General features: G+C 36.4%; 1 protein-coding gene across 1 annotated transcript in view; it reads left to right on the top strand.

Moving 5' to 3' along the window:
- Nucleotides 1–1,340: 1,340 nt before the first annotated feature.
- The window catches only part of LOC104274306 (E3 ubiquitin-protein ligase MYCBP2-like), a gene marked incomplete at both ends in the record, with an annotated part of 43,039 nt that continues 17,621 nt past the window's right edge, over nucleotides 1,341–26,758 (top strand). The window contains 18 exons of the mRNA XM_009869902.1: nucleotides 1,341–1,545; nucleotides 2,045–2,198; nucleotides 4,676–4,848; nucleotides 5,425–5,550; nucleotides 5,655–5,753; nucleotides 5,855–5,982; nucleotides 8,014–8,105; nucleotides 9,035–9,169; nucleotides 12,575–12,729; nucleotides 14,012–14,283; nucleotides 15,261–15,482; nucleotides 18,129–18,320; nucleotides 19,451–19,657; nucleotides 20,416–20,547; nucleotides 21,019–21,197; nucleotides 24,005–24,147; nucleotides 24,847–24,947; nucleotides 26,286–26,504. Coding sequence (XP_009868204.1) covers nucleotides 1,341–1,545; nucleotides 2,045–2,198; nucleotides 4,676–4,848; nucleotides 5,425–5,550; nucleotides 5,655–5,753; nucleotides 5,855–5,982; nucleotides 8,014–8,105; nucleotides 9,035–9,169; nucleotides 12,575–12,729; nucleotides 14,012–14,283; nucleotides 15,261–15,482; nucleotides 18,129–18,320; nucleotides 19,451–19,657; nucleotides 20,416–20,547; nucleotides 21,019–21,197; nucleotides 24,005–24,147; nucleotides 24,847–24,947; nucleotides 26,286–26,504 — 2,934 coding nt within the window. The remainder of the gene's footprint in view (nucleotides 1,546–2,044; nucleotides 2,199–4,675; nucleotides 4,849–5,424; nucleotides 5,551–5,654; nucleotides 5,754–5,854; nucleotides 5,983–8,013; nucleotides 8,106–9,034; nucleotides 9,170–12,574; nucleotides 12,730–14,011; nucleotides 14,284–15,260; nucleotides 15,483–18,128; nucleotides 18,321–19,450; nucleotides 19,658–20,415; nucleotides 20,548–21,018; nucleotides 21,198–24,004; nucleotides 24,148–24,846; nucleotides 24,948–26,285; nucleotides 26,505–26,758) is intronic.

Below are 26,758 nucleotides of genomic sequence, written 5' to 3'. Positions count from 1 at the left end.
GAAAAAATAGAGACCATAATTAGCCCACCTGTTCTGTGCATCATATTTTAATATTGTAGTGCTTGAAAGTTTGTCGAAAGCTTCAGAAAATCAAGACAAACTCAAAAGCAAGCATGTTTCTTCAAAATATCTTCAATAAATTTACTTATACAGTGTTATGAAGAAAGATGAGTAACATGCTGGACAGGTGGTGTTTGCTGTGCATACGTGTTTCTTCTCCATTACCATTTTAAATAAAAAGTTACCTTGACTTTATTAGCCTGCAATGAATTCCCTTTGCCTGAATGAGGTAAATGCAATAAACCTGTTTATTGCAGCAATTCTTACCTCTACACTTAGGTACAGGATAACAACTGTTAGTTCATCTCTCAATAACTAGTTGTACATAGGAGATAAGGCCCTGGATCTCGGGGTCAGGATGTTAATGAGCATATACAGACATGTTTGCTTAAGTGCTTTATGGTCTTTTAACTCAAGTTTGATGCGTTAATTTGTTTTTAGGTACTTCTGAGTACCGGACTTACAGTCCATCTGAGTTCAGAATTGAGTGGAATTTAGACTATCTGGATGCAGATTTTTCTTTTTCTTTTCCCAATTAATCCATTCTTTGTTTAGCACTGAAGCTATCCAAATATTAAGTATTGAAGGAGAAAAATGCTTTTATATTTGATTCTGAAGATGGAAAGGAGGATTGAAGACAGGCTGGGACAATTGGGGTTGTTCATCCTGGACAAGAAAAGGATCGAAGCAAACCTTATTAGCGGCCTTCCAGTACCTGAAGGGGGCCTGCAAGAGAGCTGGGGAGGGACTATTCACAAGGGCATGTAGTGATAGGATGAGGTTTTAAACTAGAGCAAGGCAGATTTAGATTAGACATGAGGAAGAAGTTCTTTACAGTGAGGGTGGTGAAACACTGAAAGAGGTTTCCTAGAGAGGTAGTAGAGGCTCCATCCCTGGAAACATTCAAGGTCAGGCTGGATGGGGCTCTGAGCAATCTGATCTAGTTACAGATGTCCCTGCTCACTGCAGGAGGCTTGGACTAGATGACCCCTAAAGGTCCCTTACAGCCCAATGCATTCTATGATTATCCATTGTGGAGAGTTTGAGTTACATTAAAAAACCAAAAAGGTTCACTCAGAAGTCTAACTGAATAGGAAGGAGAATATCTGTCAGTAACTTACTATTTGTGCTAAAAAGTGTAATGCTTCACTTAGGGCAGCCATTGCTTTTTATAGGTAATTTTGTGGTAAACTGTCTCTTCCAGGTTACTAATCTTGTATGTTGAAACTATCCAAGTAACTTATTACTGCTACTTACTAATTCTTGTATTCTCTCTATAGAAAGGTCAGCTTGGTAGACCAATTCTGGATATGCCTTACTGGAATGCAAAACCAGCACCTATGCCTAATATAGGCTCTAAATATGGACGCAAAGCGACGTGGATTGGAGCAAGTGGAGACCAGACTTTTCTCCGGATTGATGAAGCTCTCATTAATTCTCATGTGCTTGCTACATCAGAGATATTTGCAAGCAGACATATAATAGGCAAGAAATACTCTATAATATTTCAAATGCTTGTAAATGTATTGGAGGAAGAAATAGCAATTGTAAATGTATTGGAGGAAAAACCAAGCAATAGAGGAGCAATGAGTAAAAAATGTGAATGGAGAGAGTTAGGAAATACTCTATAATATTTCAAATGCTTGTAAATGTATTGGAGGAAGAAATAGCAATTGTAAATGTATTGGAGGAAAAACCAAGCAATAGAGGAGCAATGAGTAAAAAATGTGAATGGAGAGAGTTAGAGTACTTTGACTTTCTGGTTATACTGCACATGATGATCCTAACTCCTGTAGAAATTAATTTTGTTACAAAGAAGAATGTAAAAGTTTAAACTTTTCTTGCATTTAAGTCTTACTACGCTATTTTTTTGCTGTAGCAGTATATCAGTTCTTCCCTACTACATTAGTGTTTTATGCATAGAAAATATCATGTAATTAGTGGAGTCTTCATGTTTTTCTACTCTTTATGCTCCCTGTTCTAGGTTTGGTACCAGCTTCAATATCAGAGCCTCCTCCTTTTAAATGTCTTCTGATAAACAAAGTAGATGGCAGTTGCAAAACATTCAATGATTCTGAGCAGGAAGACCTTCAAGGTTCTGGTGTGTGTCTGGATCCTGTCTATGATGTTATTTGGAGGCAAGTGTGGATTATAGCTATTAAAGTTGTAGTATCGAAGTCCTTTTTGAAATATTTTGGGAGGCTGGAGACTTGATATTGCTCATTTCCCTAGTAAACTACAAACAGTTTTTCCATGTGTCTTTTTTCACATTTTTTTGGATGATTTGTTCAAGTCAGCCTAAACCAAACACCTCTTGTGAGATTCTGTTTTTAATTTGTTTATTTTCCTTTTCACATTGTTCTCATTTCAGTCTCATGACGTTTTGGGGAGTGCTAATCTATTCCACTTATTTACTCTTTTTATTTTTCCCGTACTTTCCTCTATCTACTTTACACTGCAGTAAATACTTTTCTTCCTGTACCCAGCTTCCATAATGTGTATTAAATCTTCTTTCAGGCCTGAGTGGTTGAATAGGGGAAGGGGTGGAGTTGTAGTATTCTTTTCCTGAGTGGTTGAATAGGAGAAGGGGTGGAGTTGTAGTATTCTTTCCAGTTCTGACATTTTGGGAGGTCAAAATAAAGATATTCATTTAGATAACATAGGCATCCAAATTGTGGTTGTATTTATTTCACCGTCTTTGGGGTGGTTACTTTCAGTGAGGTCTTTGAGCAGGCATAGATCCTAAGCCCTTGTTCCAAAACAGAATTGTAACATCTGTTTCTTCTATAATGATTCAGAAGCCATGTTAGCCAGGATTTGGGAGAGAAAGTTGAACTGTGCAAGTGATGCATGATGGTTAAATTGGTTGAAGACTTTGAAGGCAAAACAAGAATAATCACTTACAGTTAGAATAAAGCAGGGTACCAGTTAGTCTGCATTCATCTAGAGAGGATAGTATCATGTGGGATCATATCTTTAAAAGATCATTTTGTCCATCTTGTATCCAACTTGGGATGTCTTCATCCAAAATCGGGATTTAAGAACTTAATAGCCACTTGACATTGAAGTAGGCATATGTTCTTTCATGACATCTGAAGTTCCTTGGATGGCTGTAGTTCTGCATTATGCATAACCCCAGGTTTGTTTGAATCTCATTAGATAGGTACTAGTTCTTACTTAAATTGTGCTGAGATCTGAAGTACAGGAGAGTAATGACTTAAAGTTCTCGGTCATGATATGAGCACGATTAAGCATGCTGAAAGAATCAATTCATGAAACGTGCTTGTCAATCTCAATAGGAAAGCAGCTAGATTTGGGGGAGGAAAAGGTAATGTAGCACACTGAAACAATTATTCCAGTTGAGTAAGTTCAAAGTGACATGTTGAAGGTGATATTATGGGTAAACATGGCTTGAGGTGTTTTATTACAGTCTTGAGAAATTCTGGGCACTGTGGAACTAAATCTAGAGCTTAAATACGTAACCAAAGAATTGATTCTTGGAGCGTGTGCAAATTTGTTTCTGTTACATCTCATTTTTGTTTAATAGAAAATATTAAAACAGTCTAAAGAGAAATGCTAATATGCATATTAGTGAAATATCTGGTATATTTATTATTCCTGGGCATTTTTATTTGTGCCTGTTTATATGAAGGAGGCAGTTTATCTGTACAGTGAGACAGCATTCTTGATTACACAGATTTGAAAGATTTTCTTCACTGCTTTGTGACTTACTTTTTCAGGCAGTAGTGAAGTTCAAGTTGTTAAATAATTTCATAAATGTGTGTATAAACTTGCACATTGCTAACTCATTGAAATATGAATACATATGGTATCCTTTAATATTTTTAGTTAAAACTATTTCTTTCTCCATTAGTTAGACCATTTAGCCCCATTTGGAGTTTTAGAACAGTGTACCACGTGAAAATTCCTTTTGTGCTTATTCAGAACACTTGCATAGCCCTGTGTCTTCTGACTGTTTCTTCCTTTTACATAATGATATCAAGGGCTTCATTTTTTTTTTCACTTTTTCGTTTTCTTCATGTAATTTGTAGTATAAAAAATCTTTATATTCCCTTCTCTATGCTACCCTTTTCTATAATCCCTTAAAAACTCACGAAGTGATGTTATCCATTTAAAAAAGCCCCCCTCCAAAATGTTGGATTTCTCAAGATCTTTTTACTCGTATTTGAAGGTGAGTAACCCTTTTACTTTCATTTGGCATCCTTATCATTTTTGAGCGCATTTGCCATTACATCTGGTACTTGGCTAGTTTCTTTATGCTTCTTAATAGATTGTACTGTTTTAATATTTATTACCTTTGAGAAGTGTCTTTAAGATTTTCTGATATTTTTAAACCCATAATACAACTGTTTGACTTGAAGTACAATAAGAGTGTTTTGCGGTCTTTCTGTTTGCTGGTGTTTTTAGTAAGTAAAGTTTATATATGTTTGGTGTAATGATGTCCTATTTTAAGTGTTTATACTAGCAGATCTACATTTTACATTAAATAACTTAAAATTTAGTTATCAGTTTGATTTTTTTTATTTTTTATTTTTTTCAGTAGGTAAAAGATGTTTGGGGATTTTTTTTTTTACTTTTTTTTCTCTTGCTCTAGGTTTCGACCAAATGCTAGGGAACTGTGGAGTTACAATGCAGTAGTTGCTGATTCCAGGCTTCCCTCAGCTCCAGACATGCAATCCCGGTGTAGTATTCTGAGTCCAGAACTTGCTCTACCAACAGGCTCCAAAGCTCTGACCACCAGATCTCATGCAGCTTTGCACATTCTAGGTATACGTTTATAGTTGATGAGTCAGAAGTTTAGATGAAACAGAGGAAGATTACTTAGTGTATAAGAAAGTCATGATTTCACAGCTTTTTGACTTTAAGATTTTACTTTCTGATCTTTCACCATTGCTCTTAACAGTTAGAATTTGTCTGAAATGCATTAATTTTAATCAAAATTGTTATCTTTGGCCATCTTAACGGTGCTAAAGTATTTTAGAGTTCTGATGGAACTTGCTATTAGAGGTCACCATAGTAAAGTAAGAAGCCTTTCTAAATGATCTGGTTTTGGTAGTATGGGAAATGTAGGTAGGAATTTATTTACCATCGGAAAAGTTACGAAGTAGATTTAAGCAGAATTCTATTTATTTTGGAAAATGAAAAATTAAATGAAATCAACCTTCAATACTGAACCTCGAGATTCTACAGGAGTGACCACTGACCTAATCAAAGCTGTAACGATATTCAGTAGTGTATGTGTGGTTTAAGGACAAAACACTTGTGTTTCTTTGTTTCCATTTCACTGATAGTAATCAGCAGTAAGAAAATCTTGAGTTCTTTTTTCCGTTTGCTTTCTTCTAGGTTGTCTTGATACTTTGGCTGCTATGCAGGACTTAAAAATGGGTGTAGCAAATACAGAAGAAGAGACTCAAGCAGTAATGAAAGTTTATTCTAAAGAAGACTATAGTGTTGTTAACAGATTTGAAAGTATGTACGCAGTAAAATTTTATAGCGCAAGCTGGTCAGGCTTGCAAAATAAAAGAATAAGAACAATTGACTGTATTTTTAATGTGGTTATTTTTTTTCTACAGGTCATGGAGGGGGCTGGGGTTATTCAGCCCACTCAGTAGAAGCTATCCGTTTCTGTGCTGATACGGATATTTTGTTAGGTGGTCTTGGTCTCTTTGGAGGTAGAGGTGAATACACTGCTAAAATAAAGGTAAGTTTTTTGGTTTTGTTTTAAAAAGTATTGTATCTCAAATCAGAACCTTAGGTTATTTTTTTTCTACAGGTCATGGAGGGGGCTGGGGTTATTCAGCCCACTCAGTAGAAGCTATCCGTTTCTGTGCTGATACGGATATTTTGTTAGGTGGTCTTGGTCTCTTTGGAGGTAGAGGTGAATACACTGCTAAAATAAAGGTAAGTTTTTTGGTTTTGTTTTAAAAAGTATTGTATCTCAAATCAGAACCTTAGAAATGCCACCTATGATTTAATTTATTTCTTGATTCAATGAGTGGTTTACTGTGTATTAAAGCATTAGTAATAGAATTAGAAGGTGGCTTCTCAATGAGAAGTAATGAACCTTATGCAGGTAAGGCAGGTGAAGCAGAGATCTGAGAATTAGTATTCTTAATTATGAAAAATTGTCCTGTTCTTACCTTCACTAAATGCTACGCCATCTACGTACTGCCTGAAAGGGGATTGTAGGGAGGTGGATGTTGGTCTCTTCTCCCAAGTTGCTAGCAATGGGACAAGAGGAAATGGGCTCAAGTTGTGCCAGAGGAGGTTTAGATTGGATATTGGGAAAAACTTCGTCACTGAAAGAGTGATGAAGCATTAGAACAGGGTGCCTGGGGAAGTGGTGGAGTCACCATCCCTGGAGGTGTTCAGAAGATGTGTAGATATGGCACTTTGGGACATGATTTAGTAGTTATGGTAGTGTTGGTTTGATTGTTGGACTTGATGATCTTGGAGATCTTTTCCAACCTTCTGTGATCTTTAGAGGTGTCTTGAGCAGATGTGGTAGTGAATCAAATGGTTCTATTTATGAAAAACTCAGAGGTGCACCTGCAGAAGACTGGTGGTGTGAGCTTTAAGTTAGAGTCGTATCCTATGTCAGGATACATGAGGGACTGCTGCTCAAAACCAGCAGAGGGCTGCTTATCAGTAGCTGCAATTCCTTTGGTACCAGCCAAGCCATGGCTGCCCACTGGCCCTGTCGCTCCTTTCTCAGACTGCTCTCTGGATAGCTTCTCAGCTGGAATTCTTCAACTGGGAGCAAATGGCACCAAACACACTTAACTCTGCTTTGTGCCAGAAAAAAGGATGATTAGGGCTGGAGCATGTGGGCTGATTTAAAACAAATAAATAAATAAGCCTGTATTTGGATAAAAAAGCTCATGTGGTAACAGAGTTCAGGTTTCTGATAATTAGTTTCTGTTCCTGTGTTTAATAAGGATTTCAAAAACTCCCCAAAAGGTGTGATAAAGGAAAAATCTAATATCTAAGATTTATATTGGATGTGTATATTATGGATATGTTGTTGTTACTTGTAATTTAGTGGGCTACTGAATTCTTCTGTTTTCAGATGAATAGATATTGATATTAAGGTTTGGTATAGGGGAATGGATTACACATGCTTAGCAGTAACATTTGCATAAAACAAATGAAGATCCGAAAGAAGTAATTGTCCTTTGTTCTAGTTTAACACAATGACTGAGAATTGTAAATGATTAAGGAAAACCAATAAACTTTAAAAAAAATTATTACTGAAATTTAATTAATATTTGTACTAAAGGCAATAACCCTGTGAAAGCACTCTAGTGTTTTTTCAATATGATTCTGGTTGTCTAGGATTGGTTTGTAGCCAAGATAAGATTTGCCAGTTCTACAACAGAGCAACCGTGTATTAAATAGGCATTTGCAAAAGAAGTCATAGACATATATTGTGGTCCTTTTTCAAACTCATCAAGCTGTAGAAATGATTTTTGACTAAGGAACCCGGGTTCTTTTGAGAAAGATACCATCTTTTGTCCTAGTCAACAGCTGTTTGTGACACTATTGACTAGCTCTGCTTAACAGTCAAGCTGTGCATTTCCAGAGAAGCTGAGTGTATCTTTGGTGCATTTCAGTCTATGAAAGCCTGCACCTTCTGCTCAAGTTTACTTTTTTTAGATGCTCTGTATTTTACTTGTCTACAAGTTCTGGGGAGTTTCTGCACTTCAGAATATAGCATGAAGCTGGAAGATTAGTGTAATTTGTTAGTTTTTAACAGTGATATTACAAAACCCTGACTTCCAGCTGGAAATTTGCCTGTCAGTGATAGTAACTGAAAATTACTTTTTCCCTCTTCCAAAAGTAGTAGTAGACAGAATGGCAGACAGGAAAAAGTGGTATGATGAGATTCTTAACACCTAAGTTGTATTTCTACCTTTTCTCTTACTCCACCAGTTGTTTGAATTGGGTCCCGATGGGGGAGACCATGAGACTGATGGAGACCTTCTTGCTGAAACGGATGTCTTAGCGTATGATTGTGCTGCTAGGTAAGATGTTTTCCTTGCCTACTTCTTGATCTTTATTTTTACTGTCTTCATATACATTTCAAAATCACTTGTCAGTTTGTAGTAAGTGATGTAAAACTTACGCTCCAGCAAAGTGTGTTGCGTAAAGCAGTAAAATAGAAGATAACTCACTAAACCGTTATGGTACAAATTAAAGGGAAAAATCATCTCAAGTTTGCTATTGTATAAAACCAAACCCCAGATTCCTGTGATAAGACAAGACAAAATGTGGCAGCAGTTCTTTTGAGTACTTCTATCAGAAGGCTGCTTTTGAGCACAAAAGGGTATTTGCATGAAAGAACTCCTATTGCAGTAAGTTTAATGATGAGATTATCGTAACCAGAAGAAGGATGGTTGTGCTTCAGTTCATTGGAATACAAGCAGTTACTACTTGAAAGGTTTTTGCATATCGATTGGTTTAGCCATGATTTAGCTGCTTTTTCATTTCCTGTTAGGAAATAATTTAACATTCAAATTGTCCATAACTAATTCTTTTGTATCAGTGCCCCTAAATATATATTCTTTTACTTTCTTAAATATTCATGTGTAATTCCTTAGAATTTATGTATAAGCTCCTACGAAGTTTTCTGAAATTGAATTTGAAGAATATAATATATTACTTCTAGTGTTATGTATTAAATATAGTTGGGCTTGTGACTATTAATTTAACTTAACCTCTTCTAGATCATGCTACAATTAGGCATTCGTAGGTCCATCTGAATTATTACTTTTAATGACTACAATCGTTTCCAGTAAATTATTTTACATTTTCAATATAGTTACTTGAGATTAATAACTTAATTCTATTAATTTTCAATTTTCTTTTTTAAGCAAGGTGCAATTCATTGAAGATTAATCTAAAAAAAACCCCTAATTCACATACATCTTTTTAAAAAAATTATTTCTCCCAGAGAGAAGTATGCAATGATGTTTGATGAACCAGTACTCCTACAAGCTGGCTGGTGGTATGTAGCATGGGCAAGAGTATCAGGACCTAGCAGTGATTGTGGATCTCATGGACAGGCCTCTATTACTACAGATGATGGGTATATATATATTTTTTTTCTGTATCTTTTAATACAAACCAAGAGATCTTACTTGAATAGTAATTGGATCGTTTCTCTTTCAGTGTTGTATTTCAGTTTAAAAGTTCCAAGAAATCAAATAATGGTACGGATGTTAATGCAGGGCAGATCCCGCAGTTACTATACAGGTAATATTTTGACCTCTCTTTAGAACAATTTGTTGACAAGTTTCTTAAAGAGAAACCCTGTTAATGTAAGCATGTATTTGATGAAAATATTATTGTAGGAAGCTATGGAAACCTGTATCTGAAAAATTTAGGGAAAACTTACTGTCTGTGAGAAAAGGGATAAATCCAGTCATGCCAACGTTCGTTTCTTTGCAGTTTTTCTTGCAGTCTGTATTATGTTCTGAGACTCATTTACTTCTGTAGATCCTCATGGTTTTATCTAAGATGCTTCATTTTTCTGCTAATGGAGTTTAGTAGGCCTCAGTTTAGGAGCAGTGTGCTGTAAAACAGATGATTTTAATGAAGGGAGAGGAGGGAAACCCAACCAAACAACAACAAACAAACGACAAAACCAAACATTGAATTGTGCTTTATAATAAGCAACCATAAACTATTATTCAGGTGATAAATGCTATGTGTTTTAAAAAGCAGGAACTCTATCACTGTATCGCTACTGTATTTTTCAGATTTTCTCAGATTTATATAAGACTAAATTTTTATAGTTTGTGTATGTATATTTATGTTCCACCCTGCCCCAGTGTTGATTCTGAAACTTGGGATTTCTTCATACCAGTTCTCTTGCTAACGCCCTCTCTAACCACGTCCTTGTCAGGGTCCCTTATCAGTACAGCTCACTTTTGCCCCTAAGCTTTGTGTCAATAGACCTCTGTCTCTCCAGATGAAGATTTTGGCTGATGCACTTCTAGTCCTGGCATAATCTATTAAATGTTTGGGTGATTTCTGTGGAGAGGTAGCTGTAGCCAAAGGCAAACAAGCCTTGGGGCCTCTGAAGGAAGGATGTGACTGAAGAGCCATGAGTGGCACAAAAAGAAAGGTGCTACAGAAGCAAGTACTACCTGTATTCTTTACCTCCATATATATTTCGCCTTCACAAAACTTATGTTCTTTAAGAAATAATATTTCTAGTTTTCCAAATGACTTTTGAAGATATACAGTAAATACTTATAATAATTCATATATAATTAGATCTCAACTTTGTTATCAGTGGTCACAATTTTGCCAGTTGAACAGAATTAAAAGATATGTCATTAGTGGTCTAGAAGGATTAGGAACTGGAGGAAGTTATGCTGAAATTGAACATTTTTTGCGTAGTTACCTTAACCTTCTCTTCCACTTTTGTTCCACGTGAACAATACAAATAGTAAAACCTGCTAAAAATAAAAGGGCAGATTTTGAGTCAGGTCTTTAATTGTCTTTCCAGGCTGCCGACAAGTGATGGCAGTGCCTCCAAAGGAAAACAGCAAACCAGTGAACCTGTGCATATTTTAAAGAGATCTTTTGCCAGAACTGTTTCAGTGGTGAGTATTATCAGGAACCTTCTGTGTTTCCTCCAAGTTAATTCATACTTAGGAAACTAAAAGATGTGCATGTGGAAATAAGTAATCATTCTTTTCTGTTTGCTTTATCAAGCAGAAGTTAGATACACTGGTATATAGAACACTGTTGGGTTGTGGTGGTTTTTTTTTTTTACTTTTTTCTGGAGTTTTCAGATGTAAACTTAATCTAAGCTAAATCTTGACCTGAGGATGAGGGCCTAAAAATGTATTCATTTACAAGGTTGAGTGACTTACTTTTTGAGGTTTTTTGGGGTGAATGGGAGTCGAGTTCATACTCAGTGATTGTGTCCCATGTATAAGCCTTACTCCCTGCCAAGAAATTAGTAATAGCAGGCTTTTTAGAGTTTTGAGGGAGCTGTGCTACATGATGTCTTCCATGACTTTGCAGTTACTGTCATTAGTGAGATTCATGTTCATCTTGGATGCATTCCAGTATACACTGAAGATCCGATAGTGTTTAATTTAACTTTGATAAGCTTAGGTAAGGAGTACTGACAGGCACAGTGAACTGCAACTATGAATAGAAGATAGTTTGCAGTTCTTCATATACAAGGAGGCTAGTGAAATTTTGAGGAATACTGCATTTAGTTGAAATGCAATATTATCACGCACACTAAGGTCAGTTCAGTCTTTGTGTTTTTGAAGTACAATCCCTTCTTTATCTGTTACAAGCAAAGATTATTTTATTTTCCTTTCCAACCTGGTTTGTGTTTTATACTGCATTACACATACTGTCAGTGTTCTCAGTTGATAGTTACATTGAAGTTGTTGCCTCAGTATTGACACTTGCAGTCCATTTTTCTTAACCAGCTTGCTTTCTCTCATTGGTGTAGTCTTCATTTTGTCAGTATTTTCTAATGATCAGAATGATCTTCTCCTATTCAGGTTTCCTCTAGAAATGTATTATTTACCCGATTTGCATTTTTAGTCATTCATAGTATCAGCATATTAATAAATATTTTAATACATGCTTGCTTAAAAGTATTTGCATTAAACTATGAACTCCTGTGGTTTTTAATACTTCACGTGGTATCTTCCCTCTTCATTATCTTGCTGCTTTTATCCTTCACTAGTCTGAATTGGTATAAGAGGAGAGTTTGGCTTCTTGTACTATTAGGCATTTTATGACTAACTTTGAACACTCAGCTAGATAGCTGCAGCTTGAAGGTATTAAATACCAAATACTTCTAGTTTGCTTTCTGATGTACAACTTTATGAAACTGTCAGCCACACTTGTTAACAGTAGAAACAAATTTTTGGACAAACAGAACTTTTTAACTCCTCACACTTCTTGTGGACTATCATATGCTTTTGTTGAGCTTCCAAGTACCGTAAATGTGATATATTATCCATGATCCTGCAAATCATAACTGTTTAAAAAAATAATCAGAGACAGCCCTGTTAATTTTTAATATTATGACAAGAATGTGTTCTGTTAAAAGTAGGTGTTCCACTGTTCATATGCAGATGAAGCAAGCAAAATTTAACGGAAAATCTGTATTATAGGTGAATACGAACATTTGTTAGCTCTTGAAAAAACAAGAGAGTTCCACACACATAATATTGTAACGTAAGTTATAAATTGCTGTTAGCATGGTATTACAGTGTTTGCAACATTCTCAGTGCTCCTTTTTGTTCTAAAGCATCTAAGATTTGTGTGTTGTATGGTAGTTTTCTACAGAGGTAATTATATTTTTATAATAAACATGGGTATACGTGCTATTTGCTTTTCATCTTATACTGATGTTGGAAGTTCACTTTAACACAAAATCCATCTTTTGTATCCTTCATACACGGAAATAGGAGTGCTTTGAATCTCTGTTGAGCATTCTTCACTGGAGCTGGACAACACTGGTGCTGGGAGTTGAAGAACTTCGCGGGCTTAAAGGTTTCCAATACACCGCTACTCTTCTGGATTTGGAAAGGTTGCGTTTTGTGGGCACTTGTTGCCTGAGGTTGCTGAGGGTCTACACCTGTGAAATATATCCAATATCAGGTATTCCTCTTAATTGGCTTGTTTCGTATTTATCAGCAAATAATCATCTACAGGACATGCAGAATGTGATCTCAGTATTCACACAGCAAGTGCTGTAAGATGAAATTAGGTAGTTTTATTGGAGCAATTAAGAGACTTGCTGTCAGAAGTGGGATATTTGCAATTATCTGCATAACCAAGCATCCAACACCACGTTTACACTGTAACTTGTGTCTATTTTGATTGCTTGTTTGGCTTGATGATTGAGTTCTTCTCAACTATTTTTGCTTTTGGAATGGTGGATGAAAAACTGGGTACAAGGCAGCAATGTGTGCTCACAGCCCACTTGCATCCTGAGCAGCATTAAGAGGAGTGTGGCTGGCAAAACAAGGGAGGTGGTTCTTTCCCTCTACTCCTTTCTTTGTGAGACCTCACCTGCAGTACTGTGTTCAGCTTTGAGGTCCCCCAAAATGAAAAGGACACAGACCTGTTGGAAAAGATCCAGAGGAGGGCCACAAAGATGATCAGAGGGCTGGAGCATCTCCCCTATGAGGACAGGCTGAGAGAGCTGGGGTTGTTCTCAGTCTGGAGAAGAGAAGGCTCTGGGGAGACCTTATAGTGGCCTTCCAGTACCTGAAGGGGGCTACGGGAAAGCTGAGGAGGGACTGCTTTCAAGGGCCTGTAACGATGAGATGAAGGGTAACTGTTTCAAACTGAAGGTGGATAGATTTACGTTGGATATTGGGAAGAAATTCTCTGATATGAGGGTGGTGAGACACTGGAACAGGATGCTGAGAAGTTGTGGATGCTCATTCCTGTAAACATTCAAGGCCAGGTTGAGTGAGGCTTTGAGCAACCTGGTATACTGCAAGGTGTCCCTGCTTCTGGTAGCAGGGTTGGAACTATAGATGATCTTTAGGTCCCTTCTATGCCAAACCATTCTGTGATTCTATTTCTTATCTTCCTGTTTTCAGTTTCTATACATGGTAACTGCTTTGGTGATGAGCATAATTTGGATATAAAAGACATTGTCTGGTTTTCATGCCTGTAGTTTAACAATGTTCATATTAAAATGTAGCATATATTATGAAAGACTAGAAAATTGGAAGTTTCTATTGTTCAGGTTTCTTTGATGTAGTTTAACACTATTCACTATTTTCCTTTTAAAATGTACTTCTCTGAATGTAGATTCATCAATGTTGCTAAAACCAAGTTGTTACATTTGCATGTAAAATGTGCATTATAATATGAAAATGTTTCATTTATTGTACATTTTGTGCTCCTCTTTTGTGTAACCTTGCAGCTACGGCGAAGGCGGTTGTAGAAGAAACCAGCAAATTAGCAGATTGCATTGGAAAAACTAGGACCTTGCTGAGAAAAATTTTATCTGAAGGAGTTGATCATTGCATGGTGAAGTTGGACAATGATCCACAGGGATACCTCAGTCAGCCTCTCAGTCTTTTAGAAGCTGTTCTGGAATGCCATAATACATTCACAGCTTGCTTTCATTCATTTTATCCAACACCGGCTCTTCAGTGGGCATGTCTTTGTGACTTGCTGAATTGTTTGGACCAGGTACAGTAAAATGACACAAGTAAATATTACAACTTGTCTTGCCCTTTTGCTCAAAGAGAAGCTAAGCAGTATTGAAAACCTTTATTCCTTTTATTGCTGATCCTGGTCTGCAACTTGAATTCTGCCATGGTTTGGTTGTTTTTCTGACAGTTGGGTTTTGGTGTTGGGTTTGTTGGTGTTTTGTTTGTTTTATTTTCAAAACAACTATCCAAGTTCAACAAGAGCCTGAGAATTTCTGTCTCCTCTAGCACTAAGATGCTCTCTGTGACAGCAAAGAAAATTTGTGGTGCTAATAACTGTCAGCATTATCTTTTCTGGCGTTGAGCATGCCTTATATGTGAATACTCTTGCTGCATGTTGCTTAGCAGCACACGTGTGGTGGCATTTTTTTAATACACTTCACTAACATTTGAGTAATTTCTCATTATTGAATGTTACAACAATGCTCTGAACCAGCAAAGTACCTGGAAAGCTGCCAATATTATTCTGTAATTAACAGCATTCTTTTAAGTATCTTGCTTACTGTGAATGAGCGTCTGATGTCTAAACAGTGGAGATGCTTGCATTAATTGCAGTGAGATGTAAACTAGTTGATTCTTTGCATGAGAATTTACTTAGCATATAAAAATTCAAGGGAGAATCAGTTTTTTAATGTAGTATTCTAATTAAATTGTTTGAGTAATCAAAGAGCTTTGTCTTCAAAGTGTGCTGTAATTTCAAAAGTAATTTTAAATGAGTTTACTGTTTTAAAACTTGACGAACAACAAATTCTGATTAGTCCAATCTGAAAGATCTAAGCGGAAGCTCCTAAGAGAAAATAATGTGAAATTCACAGGAAAGCTAACGTTATATGAAATTCTTTCTTTAATTTATTTTTATAATTACTATAAAACTGGAAATTTCCTTTCAGAAGTAGTTTCTCTCATTTACTTTGCATGCAACAGGGCCATTCTATTAATTTCTTTTTATGTTTTTAGGATATCCAGGAAGCAAATTTCAAAACCTCCAGTAGTCGGCTGCTTGCTGCTGTTATGTCTGCTCTCTGCCACACTTCAGTAAAACTGACCTCGATCTTTCCAATTGCGTATGACGGAGAGGCGTTGCTGCGCTCAATGGTTAAACAAGTCAGCACTGAGAATGACTCTGCTCTAGCCCATCGTTTTCCTCTTTTGGTTGCACACATGGAAAAACTTAGTCAGGTTAGGATATGCTTTAAAAAATTTAATAACGTTGCTACATAAAACAATTCTGAAAGTTGAAGTCATAAGGATGGAGCTGAATTTGCCTGAGTGTTTTTTTTCTAAAAAGCTTGTTTCAGAAATGTAATTATTTTATTTTCATATTTCAGTCTAAAGTATTCCAATTATATCATGTTTGGAGAATGTCTGAGCAGAAATTCTTATTTATTTTGGAATATTAAATCGGCAGAAATATAGTTTGGATTTGTCTTCCGTTGCATAGCATTTTCTGTAAGAGATTGTCAGCTTTTTTGCATGTGATCACAAGAATGAATATGTGGATAGAGTCAGTGTTTTGACAGAGGGTCAACACAGCTTTGGCAAAAAGTCATAGAGTCATAGAATATTTGGGGTTGGAAGGGACCTCTGGAGATCATCTAGTCCACCCCCCTGCCAGAGCAGGATCCCCTAGGGCAGCCACACAGGAACGCATCCAGGCGGGTTTTGAAAGTCTCCAGAGAAGGAGACTCCACAACCTCCCTGGGCAGCCTGTGCCAGTGCTCTGTCACCCTCACAGTAAAGAAATTTCTCCTCATGTTGAGGTGGAACTTCTGATGTTCTAATTTAAACCCATTATTTCTTGTTCTGTTACTGGGCACCAGTGAGAAGAGATTGTCCCCTTCCTCTTGACACTTACCCCTCAGATATTTATATAGATTAATAAGATCCTCTCAGCCTTCTCCTTTCAAGTCTAAACAGCCCCTGTTCTCTCAGTCTCTCTTCACAGGAGAGATGTTCAAGTCCCTCAATCACCCTCGTAGCTTTCCGTTGCCCTCTCTCCAGTAGGTCCCTGTCTCTCTTGAATTGGGGAGCCCAAAACCGGACACAGTATTCCAGGTGTGGTCTCAGCAGGGCAGAGTAGAGGGGGAGGAGAACCTCCCTAGACCTGCTGGACACACTTTTCTTAATGCACCCCAGGATCCCATTGGCCCTCTTGGCCACAGGGGCACATTGCCGTCCCATGGACAACTTACTGCCCACTAGGACTCCAAGGTCTACCACTCCAAAGTCATGTCTCAGACTGGAGTTTCTCAAGGCATCAACAAGCAGGTGAACAAGGGAAGCCCAGTTCATGTAGTTCTCTCAAAGGTTATTAGACAATTCCTTAATCAAGGGCTCTCGAATGCTCTATTTATGTAGGTTCTGGAGAGGGTACAGAGATGGGCTACCAAGCTGGTAAAGGAATTGGAGCGTGTGTCATAGGAGGAACTGCTGAGGGATCTGGAGCTGTTTAGCCTGGAGAAGAGGAGGCTCAGGGGAGACCTTATCACTCTTTACAGCTACCTGAAAGCTGGCCGTAGCAAGGTGGGAGTTGGTCTGTTCTGCCTAGTGGTGAGTGACAGAACAAGGGGAAATGGCCTTAAGTTGTGCCAGGGGTGGTTCAGATTGGATATTAGGTAGAATTTCTTACTGAGAGGTTTGTCAGCCATTAGAACAGGCTGCCCAGGGGGGTGGTGGAGTCACCATTGCTGGAGGTGTTTAAAAGACTTGTAGGTGAGGTGCGGAGGGACATAGTTTAGAGGTGTTGATAGGGCTAGGACAAAGGTTGGACTCAGGTCTTGAAGGTCTCTTCCAATAGAAACTCTTCTATGATTCTGTGATTTTTGCAGTTTTGTTATTCCAGAACAGATTTACAGGAATGAAAAGTGATAAAGATAAAAAGATGAAAAGTGATAAAGGGATGGAACTACTAGACAGTATTTTTTGCTTTAAAAGACAAGAGAAGTATGATCTTATGAAATTATGAATGATGTACAAAAGGGTAAGTAAAGGATAATTGTTGAGTCTTCCAGTACTAAAAGTTTTGAGCAACCGAAGACCTCAGGAAAAGGTAAGTTTAAAAGATTGCTGCTCTTCATAAAATATGCAGTTAAGCTTTGGAACGTGTTTGTGCAGGCCCTTATTACGCTATGAATTTTCACAGGCTTAGAAAACACCTGCACAAATTAAGAAGAAAAATCACCAAAAAGCTATTAAACACAAAGACAATACTCCTGTCTTGGGTACAGCTTCCTCGATAGAATTCTGTACACGTATCTGTAGTTCTGCTTGACCCAATTGTCTTCCTTAGCTGTTCACTACATGGATATTTTTGGGAAGACAATGATCTATAGTTAAGTATTTGTTGTATTCTAATGTATGCTTATACACAGTGAGACAAGAAGTATAAGAAAAGCTCCTTCATGGGAAGGATGCCTGTGTATCTTTCCAGTGCAATAAATGAAGTCAATGCCACCTCTGGAAATTAAGAACATTAGTCAGCTTTTTGACAAAGAAATACATTTTATGATACCTTTGAGGATTTTTGTCGGTTAGAGCATGGTGCTGTTAACACCAAGGTCACGGGTTCCATCCCCGTTCAGTCCCCATGTGTTGCCTGATCTAGTTGAGAGGCGTCCCTGCCCATGACAGGGAGGTTGGATTAGATGATCTCTAAGGTCCCTTCCAGCCTAGGCCATTCTGTGATTCTATAATTGTTTTTTAACCTTCTTGTTTTTAAGAAGTCATGAATTTTTGAGTTGCCTAATACTTACAATATATGAAAATCAGTGTGTGATTTTTCAAGTAAGAACAATGTCATTTGTCATTTTTCTCTCCATGATGCAGAGTGAAGAAAATGTTTCAGGGATGACAAGCTTTCGGGAGGTGCTAGAAAAGATGTTGGTCATTGTTGTTTTACCAGTGCGGAACAGCCTTAGAAGAGAAAATGAGCTTTTCTCTTCACATCTGGTTTCTAATACCTGTGGGTTGCTTGCCAGTATTGTGAGTGAGCTTACAGCATCAGCGTTAGGATCTGAGGTAAAGCTTCTATAAAATCAGTGCTAGAAGTCTTTCAGGACAAGTATATTATGAATGTGACTTATAAGTGTGCAAATCTTTCACAGATGCTGGAATTCTTAATTCTCACTAGCTTTCAGATATTTAACATGAATTTAAAAGCATGTATTCACTGTGTTAGGAAAGTACTGTTGACAGTTAGCTACTTTGTAATGGCTGCAGAGTACTGCAAATCATAGTTTTTGGAGTGCTGTTTTTTGGCGTGCCTATCTCTGCATGTAGACACTCAAAATATATTTGTTAGGTGCTTGCTGGAGTGCCATGTACCTGAGCATCTCTGTGCTTTCCGTAGTATCCTAGGTACTTCTGAGTAGTTCTGATCATATATGCTTTTTATTATGGGCTAGAATTTATGTGCTTTGTTTATGCATTGTGTCTTCCTCTCTATTTATATGCAAGATATTCCTTACACATATCTTCCTTTTTATGTTCAGTATTGTATAATATGTGTATTATAATTGTCTGCATCAGTAGACTTTTTCCAGTTTATTTTCTTTGTGTTCAAAATTGAGAGTGGGAAGGAGTTCAACTTCTTACAACATCGAGATTCGTAATCACATGGGGAAGTTTCTTTTCATGAGACTGTGATGCCCTTAAATGATGGAAATTCATTTGATTTTATTAAAGGGATATCACTGTCTTTGTGTTATGAGCAGAGATTTTTAGCAGAAAGAACCAAGCTTTTGATAATATTGAAGATTTTTTTTATTCTTATATAATACCAGTATCTGCCCTCTCTTGATCTTGACCTTACCTAAGGCAGAAATACCTCACTCTTCTTGAAGCTCATTAAGCTATAATTTGTGCTAATTCATCCTGCAAAACACATATTTAAATACTTGAGAAAAAAAGGAATCAGATTTCTAATTATTTGTCGTTAATTCCCAGTTACCAGAAATTACATTTTCTATTTTCTTTCTAGTTAATGCTGAGTAGAAGCCCCAGTGGTATCTTCTGTGTTTTTCAGTTGACTTTCAAATTTTCCCAGTTAAAAATCTGATGCTTTAATTCATTTAACTTGGCTTTATTAAAGTTGTCTGATGTTTAGCAGTCAATTTATTTTTCTGGTTCACGTATGTAACTTCCTACAGGTTGATGGACTGAACTCTCTCCATTCTGTCAAATCCACTCCAAACCGATTCACTAAAACAAGTCAGGGAAGGAGCTGGAATACTGGGAATGGATCCCCTGATGCAATATGTTTCTCTGTCGACAAACCCGGTGTAGTCGTGGTAGGATTCTCTGTTTATGGTGGAGGAGGAATTCATGAGTATGAGTTGGAGGTATTAGTTGATGATGTAAGTACTGCGTTTGAGAAAACAATCTGAACAAAAGTAACCTCAAAATTTTTTTCATAGTATCTTTTATGAAATAATACTGTGATATTATGCAGTCTAGGCTACCAGTAAAACAGTGCAGTGGTAGCAGGGTTTTTTGGTTTCCTTGTGGTGGTGATTTTAGTGGTATTGCAAGCTACATACCATATCCAGTAGAGTCTTTATCTTGGTTACGGTCTTGAAATACTAATTTATTACAAATAATATTTGAAGTATAATGAGCTTTTCACTTTCTGGACCTAAATGTAAATTAGTACTAGTTTTCCCTGCAAGCTGCAAAGGAAATAGTGAAATAAGGGAGACTGAGTTAAAACATTTTAAACCAAAAACTGAAGAAAAGGGTAGCCTACCAGCATGGTCAGGCTGTAGTTACAGGTGTTTCATGTCTTGTTGAAGTACACTCTTTGAAGAAGCATAAAACTGTGCTGTGAGTTCTTGTAATGAGGAAAATCCTCTGTTCTTTTACACTCAGTTTAACCTACTGTTCTAATATCTTCAGAAGGGCAATTATAGGCTGCTTGGGAAATTAAGCTCTCTGGTCAGTCATTTTTTCTTTAGCAGAGAGATTTTACTGTTGACTCTGAACAGGCTTTTCATGCTTTGTTTTGTTCATAATGCTGTGTGTAATGATTTGTGCAAGGCAACATAACTTACGTGGTTCCCTGAATGTGCCAAATTTTTACATTATAAATGTATTAAAATTTGTTTCTTTGAATCAGAGTGATCATACTGGAGATTCAACTCATTCTCATAGATGGACTTCTTTAGAGTTGGTTAAAGGAACTTACACCACAGATGATTCTCCCAGTGACATAGCTGAAATCAGAATTGACAAAGTCGTGCCACTGAAGGTAAATGAAAGAAGTGCATGTCTGTAGGTTTCATATGAATTCTTAGATAACAAAAAATCAGAATGTAAATTGATTTTTGTCTGTACACATTAGCAAGTTGATCTTGATATGTTTGCTTTGTAAAGTCTGTTTTACCCTGTAGCTGAAAAGTTCAAGTCCTTGTATCAAAAAGAAATTAAATCTTGATTTTTTTATTAGCATAAGATAGATGATAATTGTTTATACTTAGTAGCTCTTCAAGTATTTAGTAGTAATATTTTACTCAAGTTATGATCTGGAGTTGGGAAACATAGAGCAGCTGTGACTTTTCTTAAATGCTGATTTATTTTTTTTTTCAGTTAATTTCATTTGTAGGGTGCTTTGAAGAACTTTTCAGACTCCAATATTAATGTAAAATAATAGCTTTCATAATACCATGAAGCTTAACTTACTTGTTTTATACTGTGTACTATTTTGGCTCTCCTTTTTAAGGAAAATGTGAAATACGCGGTTCGTTTGAGGAATTATGGAAGCCGGACTGCCAATGGAGATGGAGGGATGACCACAGTTCAGTGTCCAGATGGTGTAACATTTACATTTAGTACATGTAGTCTGAGCAGTAATGGCACAAACCAAACGCGAGGACAAATTCCCCAGATTCTTTATTACAGGTCAGTGCATTATTATGATCCATTTCTAAAGAAAAATTAATAGAGGAGCAATAGTAAATAACATCTGCAGTGTGTCTGAGAAAGACCTTCTTCAACAGCAGTATTATTATGTTCTTCCAGTGTAGTTTCAGACAAGTTATTTATTAAAGTCAGTTTTTGTGACATCTGTTGTACTGGTGCCTCTTCTACTCTTGTTTTAGATTCTTTCTTTTCTAACTTGGCAAATAATTTGATGGTTGACCTCTCTTACAAGGTCTGTTATCTACTGCTTTAATGCTGTAATATTGGGGACTGGTAAGACGCACTCCTTGAATTTTTTTTCTATAATATCTTTTTTCTTTTTAACTTTCTGATTTCATTCAGTTCCTTCCTCTGTTGCCAGAAAGGATTGCATCATGTAGTGGAGCAAGGTCTGTTTATGTAGGAGCTGTCTCCTCTCTTACTGTAGAGTTAAAAGGTATAAAAAGAGAAATCGCAAATGCCTGAAGAAAAATCAGCTGAGACATCTGATTGTCCAGCAGGGAAACTTTATGTTAGCTTTTCAGGATGATAGTAGGAGTTCACTTAGGGTAATGCTTTCACAGAAAGCATTGCTTTAATTTTTCAGGTATGTATTCTGGTATGTGTGAAGACATGATTTTCGAAATGTGTTAGGACCAGAATAGATGAGTTTCTACCATTATCTGTACAGAAAAAAAACTTGTCATTCCTTTACTCAAATCTTAATTTTGTCGTAAAGGCAAATCCAGCAGGTGGATCCAAGGAATAAGTCAAAAATAGTGATTTCTTTGATATTTAATTATGTGTGAGATGTACCTATGTAATAAAAGACCAAGTGGATGAAATACTTAATGCTCCAACAAATGATGTATTTTGGACTAACAATCACAGTATCATGTTGCTCTTAAAGTTTTAAAGGAGACAATCTACAAAGCAATACGGTTGCCAGCAAAATTATAACACGAGTATACTTGAAAATACAGGATAGTTCTAAACTCTTCTAAAAGATGAGATCCAGCTTTCTAGTAATAACAGTAATTGGTTGGTATCAAAGAATGGACTTAACAGTGGTGCATGTCACAATAATTTCATCTTCTGGAATCATGGACATCTGTGTTTAGGGAATTCCTTCAGCATATGGAGGAATTTTATTATGAAGTGTTGTGATTATGAAGTATCATATTATGTAGGAAGGAGAAAATAAATCAAGAAAACATATATTCCCACTTCCAGAATTTCTGCTTTTATATAAGCAAAAGAGGGAATAAAGAAGAAAGGAGGATGTATTTGACTTCAGAGAAGCCAAGGACGTAAAACTTCAGTACATGGAAGCTTCAAGGCATTCTAGCTTAATAATAAGCTAACATATGGCAAAAAACCACACCCAAGTACTGTCTTCAGATCAGAACAGTTATTGTTCCAACTGTGATAAAGTTCTAAGTTTTGAAGGACTGTATTAACCTAACTCAGAACTGTTAAAGAAGAAATTAAGTTTTATTTGGAAATTTTTCTGACTGCTGCCTGTAATCACACGATGTCTTTTGAAGTTTGCTTGGATAAGAGACATTTAGATGTTGTATGATGGATAGCTAGAGTTATGGACTTAGTCAGTCTGAAGATTCCCAGTTTCTTATATAATATGTCATGAGGTTTTGATTTGTCTGCAGTAAAGGAACAAATGTTCAGCCAGCTATTAGAGAACAGAGATTGTAAGATTTACACTCAAGTTTTTGAAGGCCCTTCAAATACAAATAGAATTGTTGCTTATGGAAGCACCAAGGAATGCCATACCAAAAGTGTGTTAACACACTTCTGATAAAGACATAAATGTTTTCGAAGGATTTGCTGGAAAAGCCTCCAGTTAGAATTACACCTATTATCAGTCACTAATAAATTCAAATTAAAAAGGCTTGACGCTAACAGCAGAACTACAATTCATGGACAAAGACACACACACACACAAAAAAAATCTTTTTGTAGATTTGGTTAATTTAAGTCATAGAGAAGGATGAGCATCCTTGTTGCCTGCTGAAGTAAAGTTTTTAACTGTTGTGAGGTGCCATTGCTGAAATCTGGTTTTTCTGAAGTCATCTTGTGAGAGATCAGATCTTTCTTGATAAACATAAGAAATCCAGAAGAGATGAGAAATTTTGTTTTATATGTTGTCTTTAAGTGATTTTGATTGTCTATGGCACGGCTTAATCAATGCGTATTGAAGACTTGAATCAGTTTGTCATTTGACTACTTTGAAAAAGCAAATCAGACTATATCTTGTATATACCTTGTTGAAATAATTTTGTGCATGATGTTTAGGAGAACCTGATTTGGTATTTCCAAGAAAAAGCTATTAAGGGAAAGCCTAAGATTATATTTCAGTAAGGGAAAGCCTAAGATTATATTTCAAAACCAAAATTAATCGTTTAGAATAGGGAGAGAGAATTCTTTTCCTTGCTATGATACTACAGAAATATCCATTGAAAGATTTTTATGAATTTCTATGACGTGTTTAGTATTAGAATGTGTTTATCAAGATAAGTGGTTGGTCTTTGAAGAGCAGTGTATTAATAGTGATTAATACATTCCTATGGTTTGAAAGGCATCTAGTCAAAAGAAATATTTCAGAAAAATGCTTTTCATATTTTTCAGCAAAATAAAGTGATTGTAAAGGGCTAACGCTGAGGTGTTGCCTCCAAAACGTCCTTTGCGATTTCTTGGATTGATTGTTATGTTGCTTTATCATAAATGGTCAGTCATGTTTTTTAATATTATTTCGTATTTTGTAAACTTTAACTTAATCCCCCATCCAGGAGTGAGTATGATGGAGATCTGCAATCACAGCTTTTGAACAAAGCTAATGAAGAAGATAAAAACTGTAGCAGGGCTCTTTCTGTGGTGAGCGCTGTTGTACGAGCTGCTAAAGACCTGTTGCACAGGGCTCTTGCTGTAGATGGTAAGGCTTTTGAAAACTGGCTTTAAAAATGTACTTTTCAGAACTTACTTCTTTGATAGCATGAGATAGCAGTGAAATATTGATGATACAAAAATTGTGACACTTCTCTTTTGCTTTCCCAAGAATATTTTGGTAACCTTTCATTCCTGTATCAAACTTTAACTTTCTAAGTTATTGAGTTGCACTTGAGATACCACAAATAAAAACCTTGTATAAATTTGTTCACCAATTTAGCAAATATCATATTAAAGCTGGTAAGGTTTTTTATCTCCAAAAGGTGGGCAATGATGGATCGGTTCGGAATTTTATTGCATGTTTTGCACAGCAGTGCTAATCAGGAAGACTGGAGAATGTAATGCATTTAAAAAGTGCATTTAAAGCACTTAAACATCCCTTTCTGAGAAATGTAGACATCCATTTTGAGAAATGCAGCTTCACAAAATGGCAAACAATTCTATAATATTATGCTCTAAGAACAGGAATTTTTTTTTCCACAGAAAACGGTATATAATGGCATGTTTATCTCCAGTGAACTCTGTGGGTTTAGAATTTGACAATACCTAGATAATGAAAATAATTTGAAGTAAAAACTAGTGCAAAAAAATTATTCTTTAACTTGTGATAAGCAACGCAGAAAAATGTGTTTTGAACTATGGTACATCTACTAATAATGCTTATGTTGTAATTATCTTTGTTTAGCTGAAGACATTCCAGAACTCCTCAGCTCTTCCAGTCTGTTTTCAATGCTGCTTCCCCTCATAATAGCCTACATAGGACCAGTAGCAGCAGCTATTCCCAAGGTATGATCCTCAGCAGAAGTTTCTGTACAACATTCTTCAATTTCTTCAAGGAAAAGGATTACGCTGAAAAGCTGAACATCTTGATTTCTTACAATTTTACAAATTGATGGTTTATATTAGACCATGATCTCTAAGGTCCCTTCCAGCCTAGGCCGTTCTATGATTCTCTGACCTATGAATTTTTTGAGAGTCAAATATTTTTAAAATGTCATGTTTTAAAAATGGCTATTTTTTTTTTTTTTTAATTAAACTGAAGACATTGTGGAAAAAAATCCTTAAGGAAGCAGAAGGAAAGATGACAAGCTTCAATGGTAGGAAAAGACAGGAAGTTAGAAGGATCTGCATTTATGACTCTTTGACAAATATAGGTGGGATGCAATGTTTTTTGTTACTAAGTTCTGTCTTCACAGTAAACATCCAAAGCAGAGGTAGCTGCTCATTAAATTAAGATTCTTTCTGTCAAATTCGAAGATGGGAAGGTGTCAGCTTTAAATAAAAAAGTCCTTACTTTTCAATGGCGTGACATTTTTCCATGTACAGGGTATGGAAGACTTGAAGTCTCTTACTAGATGTCATTAATCTTTACGCAGTAGACACTTTTGCCTTTGATTACTTCTTCATGTGCTGTAAGCTCCTTTCTGGCTTTTCTTTAAAGAAGAGGGAGGAAAAAGAGCTGGCCAATTAAAATCTAGCAGATTAATTTCATTTAAAATAGTTTTAAATTTTAGTTACCTTATTACTGAGATTAATTGGTGTTTAGGATCAAGTGTTCTGTTTTAGAAGTGTTCTCCTTTGAAGATGTCATAAAGATTATAGGGAACAATGTGATGCTTAACACGTGCATTAAAATGTGTCCAATGTTCAAAAAAATATTCATGTTAAAAACCCAAAGTATAACTGGACTGTGTATAACTGGTGTATAACTGGTGTATAGCGTGCATTAAAATGTGTCCAATGTTCAAAAAAATATTCATGTTAAAAACCCAAAGTATAACTGGACTGTGACTTCGGTGTATAGTATTTACTTTCTGTCAACTCAGCCTAATTTTTTGTTCATGTTACATGTTTTAGAAGGTATTTTAGTGGAGGCATCTTGCAGTTGCATACAAATTTTGTTTGAGATTTGGCGAGTCTTCAAGAGTAGTATTTGAGATGAAGGCAGTGATGCATTTTTTTCTGTCATGATTATGTAGATGCAGAATAGGAAGATGACTAAGTGAATTATAGTAGAAATAATCTGATAATATCCCAAACACCTGTTGTAGAGAAATGTAAATCTGAGTATTGTTTTCAACCAGTGATAACTAGTCCTTTATTGTGTGTGGTGTTACATTACAGGTTGCCGTTGAGGTCTTTGGCCTAGTACAGCAGTTACTTCCTTCGGTGGCAGTTCTGAATCAGAAATATGCCCCTCCAGCTTTTAACCCGAATCAGTCTACAGATAGCACCACCGGCAACCAACCAGAGCAAGGGCTTTCAGCTTGTACTACCTCCAATCATTACGCTGTCGTAGAAAGCGAGCATCCCTATAAACCTGCCTCTGTCACGCACTATAAGGTGAGCACCAGTTCTAAGAGCGCCTGCGGTTTCTTAAAAGCTTTTGATGCACAAGTTTTGTTTTGTCAATTCTTGCCATCTGAAAAAATGTTACTAGGGGATGATAATTCATATTGTCTAATAGAGGAGATGGTTGTCTATGTTATTACTGTACCGCTTTTAAAAGAAAACTTCGGTTTGTTCAGTAAGTGTAGTGGAAATTAGTGTAGTTTGAACCCCCTGATGCAGGTATCTGTTCTAAGTCCCTAAGTTTA

Source organism: Apaloderma vittatum, unplaced genomic scaffold, assembly GCF_000703405.1.
Source record: "Apaloderma vittatum isolate BGI_N311 unplaced genomic scaffold, ASM70340v1 scaffold2245, whole genome shotgun sequence".
Taxonomy (NCBI): Eukaryota; Metazoa; Chordata; class Aves; order Trogoniformes; family Trogonidae; genus Apaloderma; species Apaloderma vittatum.
The sequence above is the reverse complement of the archived record's forward strand: the minus strand, read 5'-3'. Positions and strand labels throughout refer to the sequence as shown.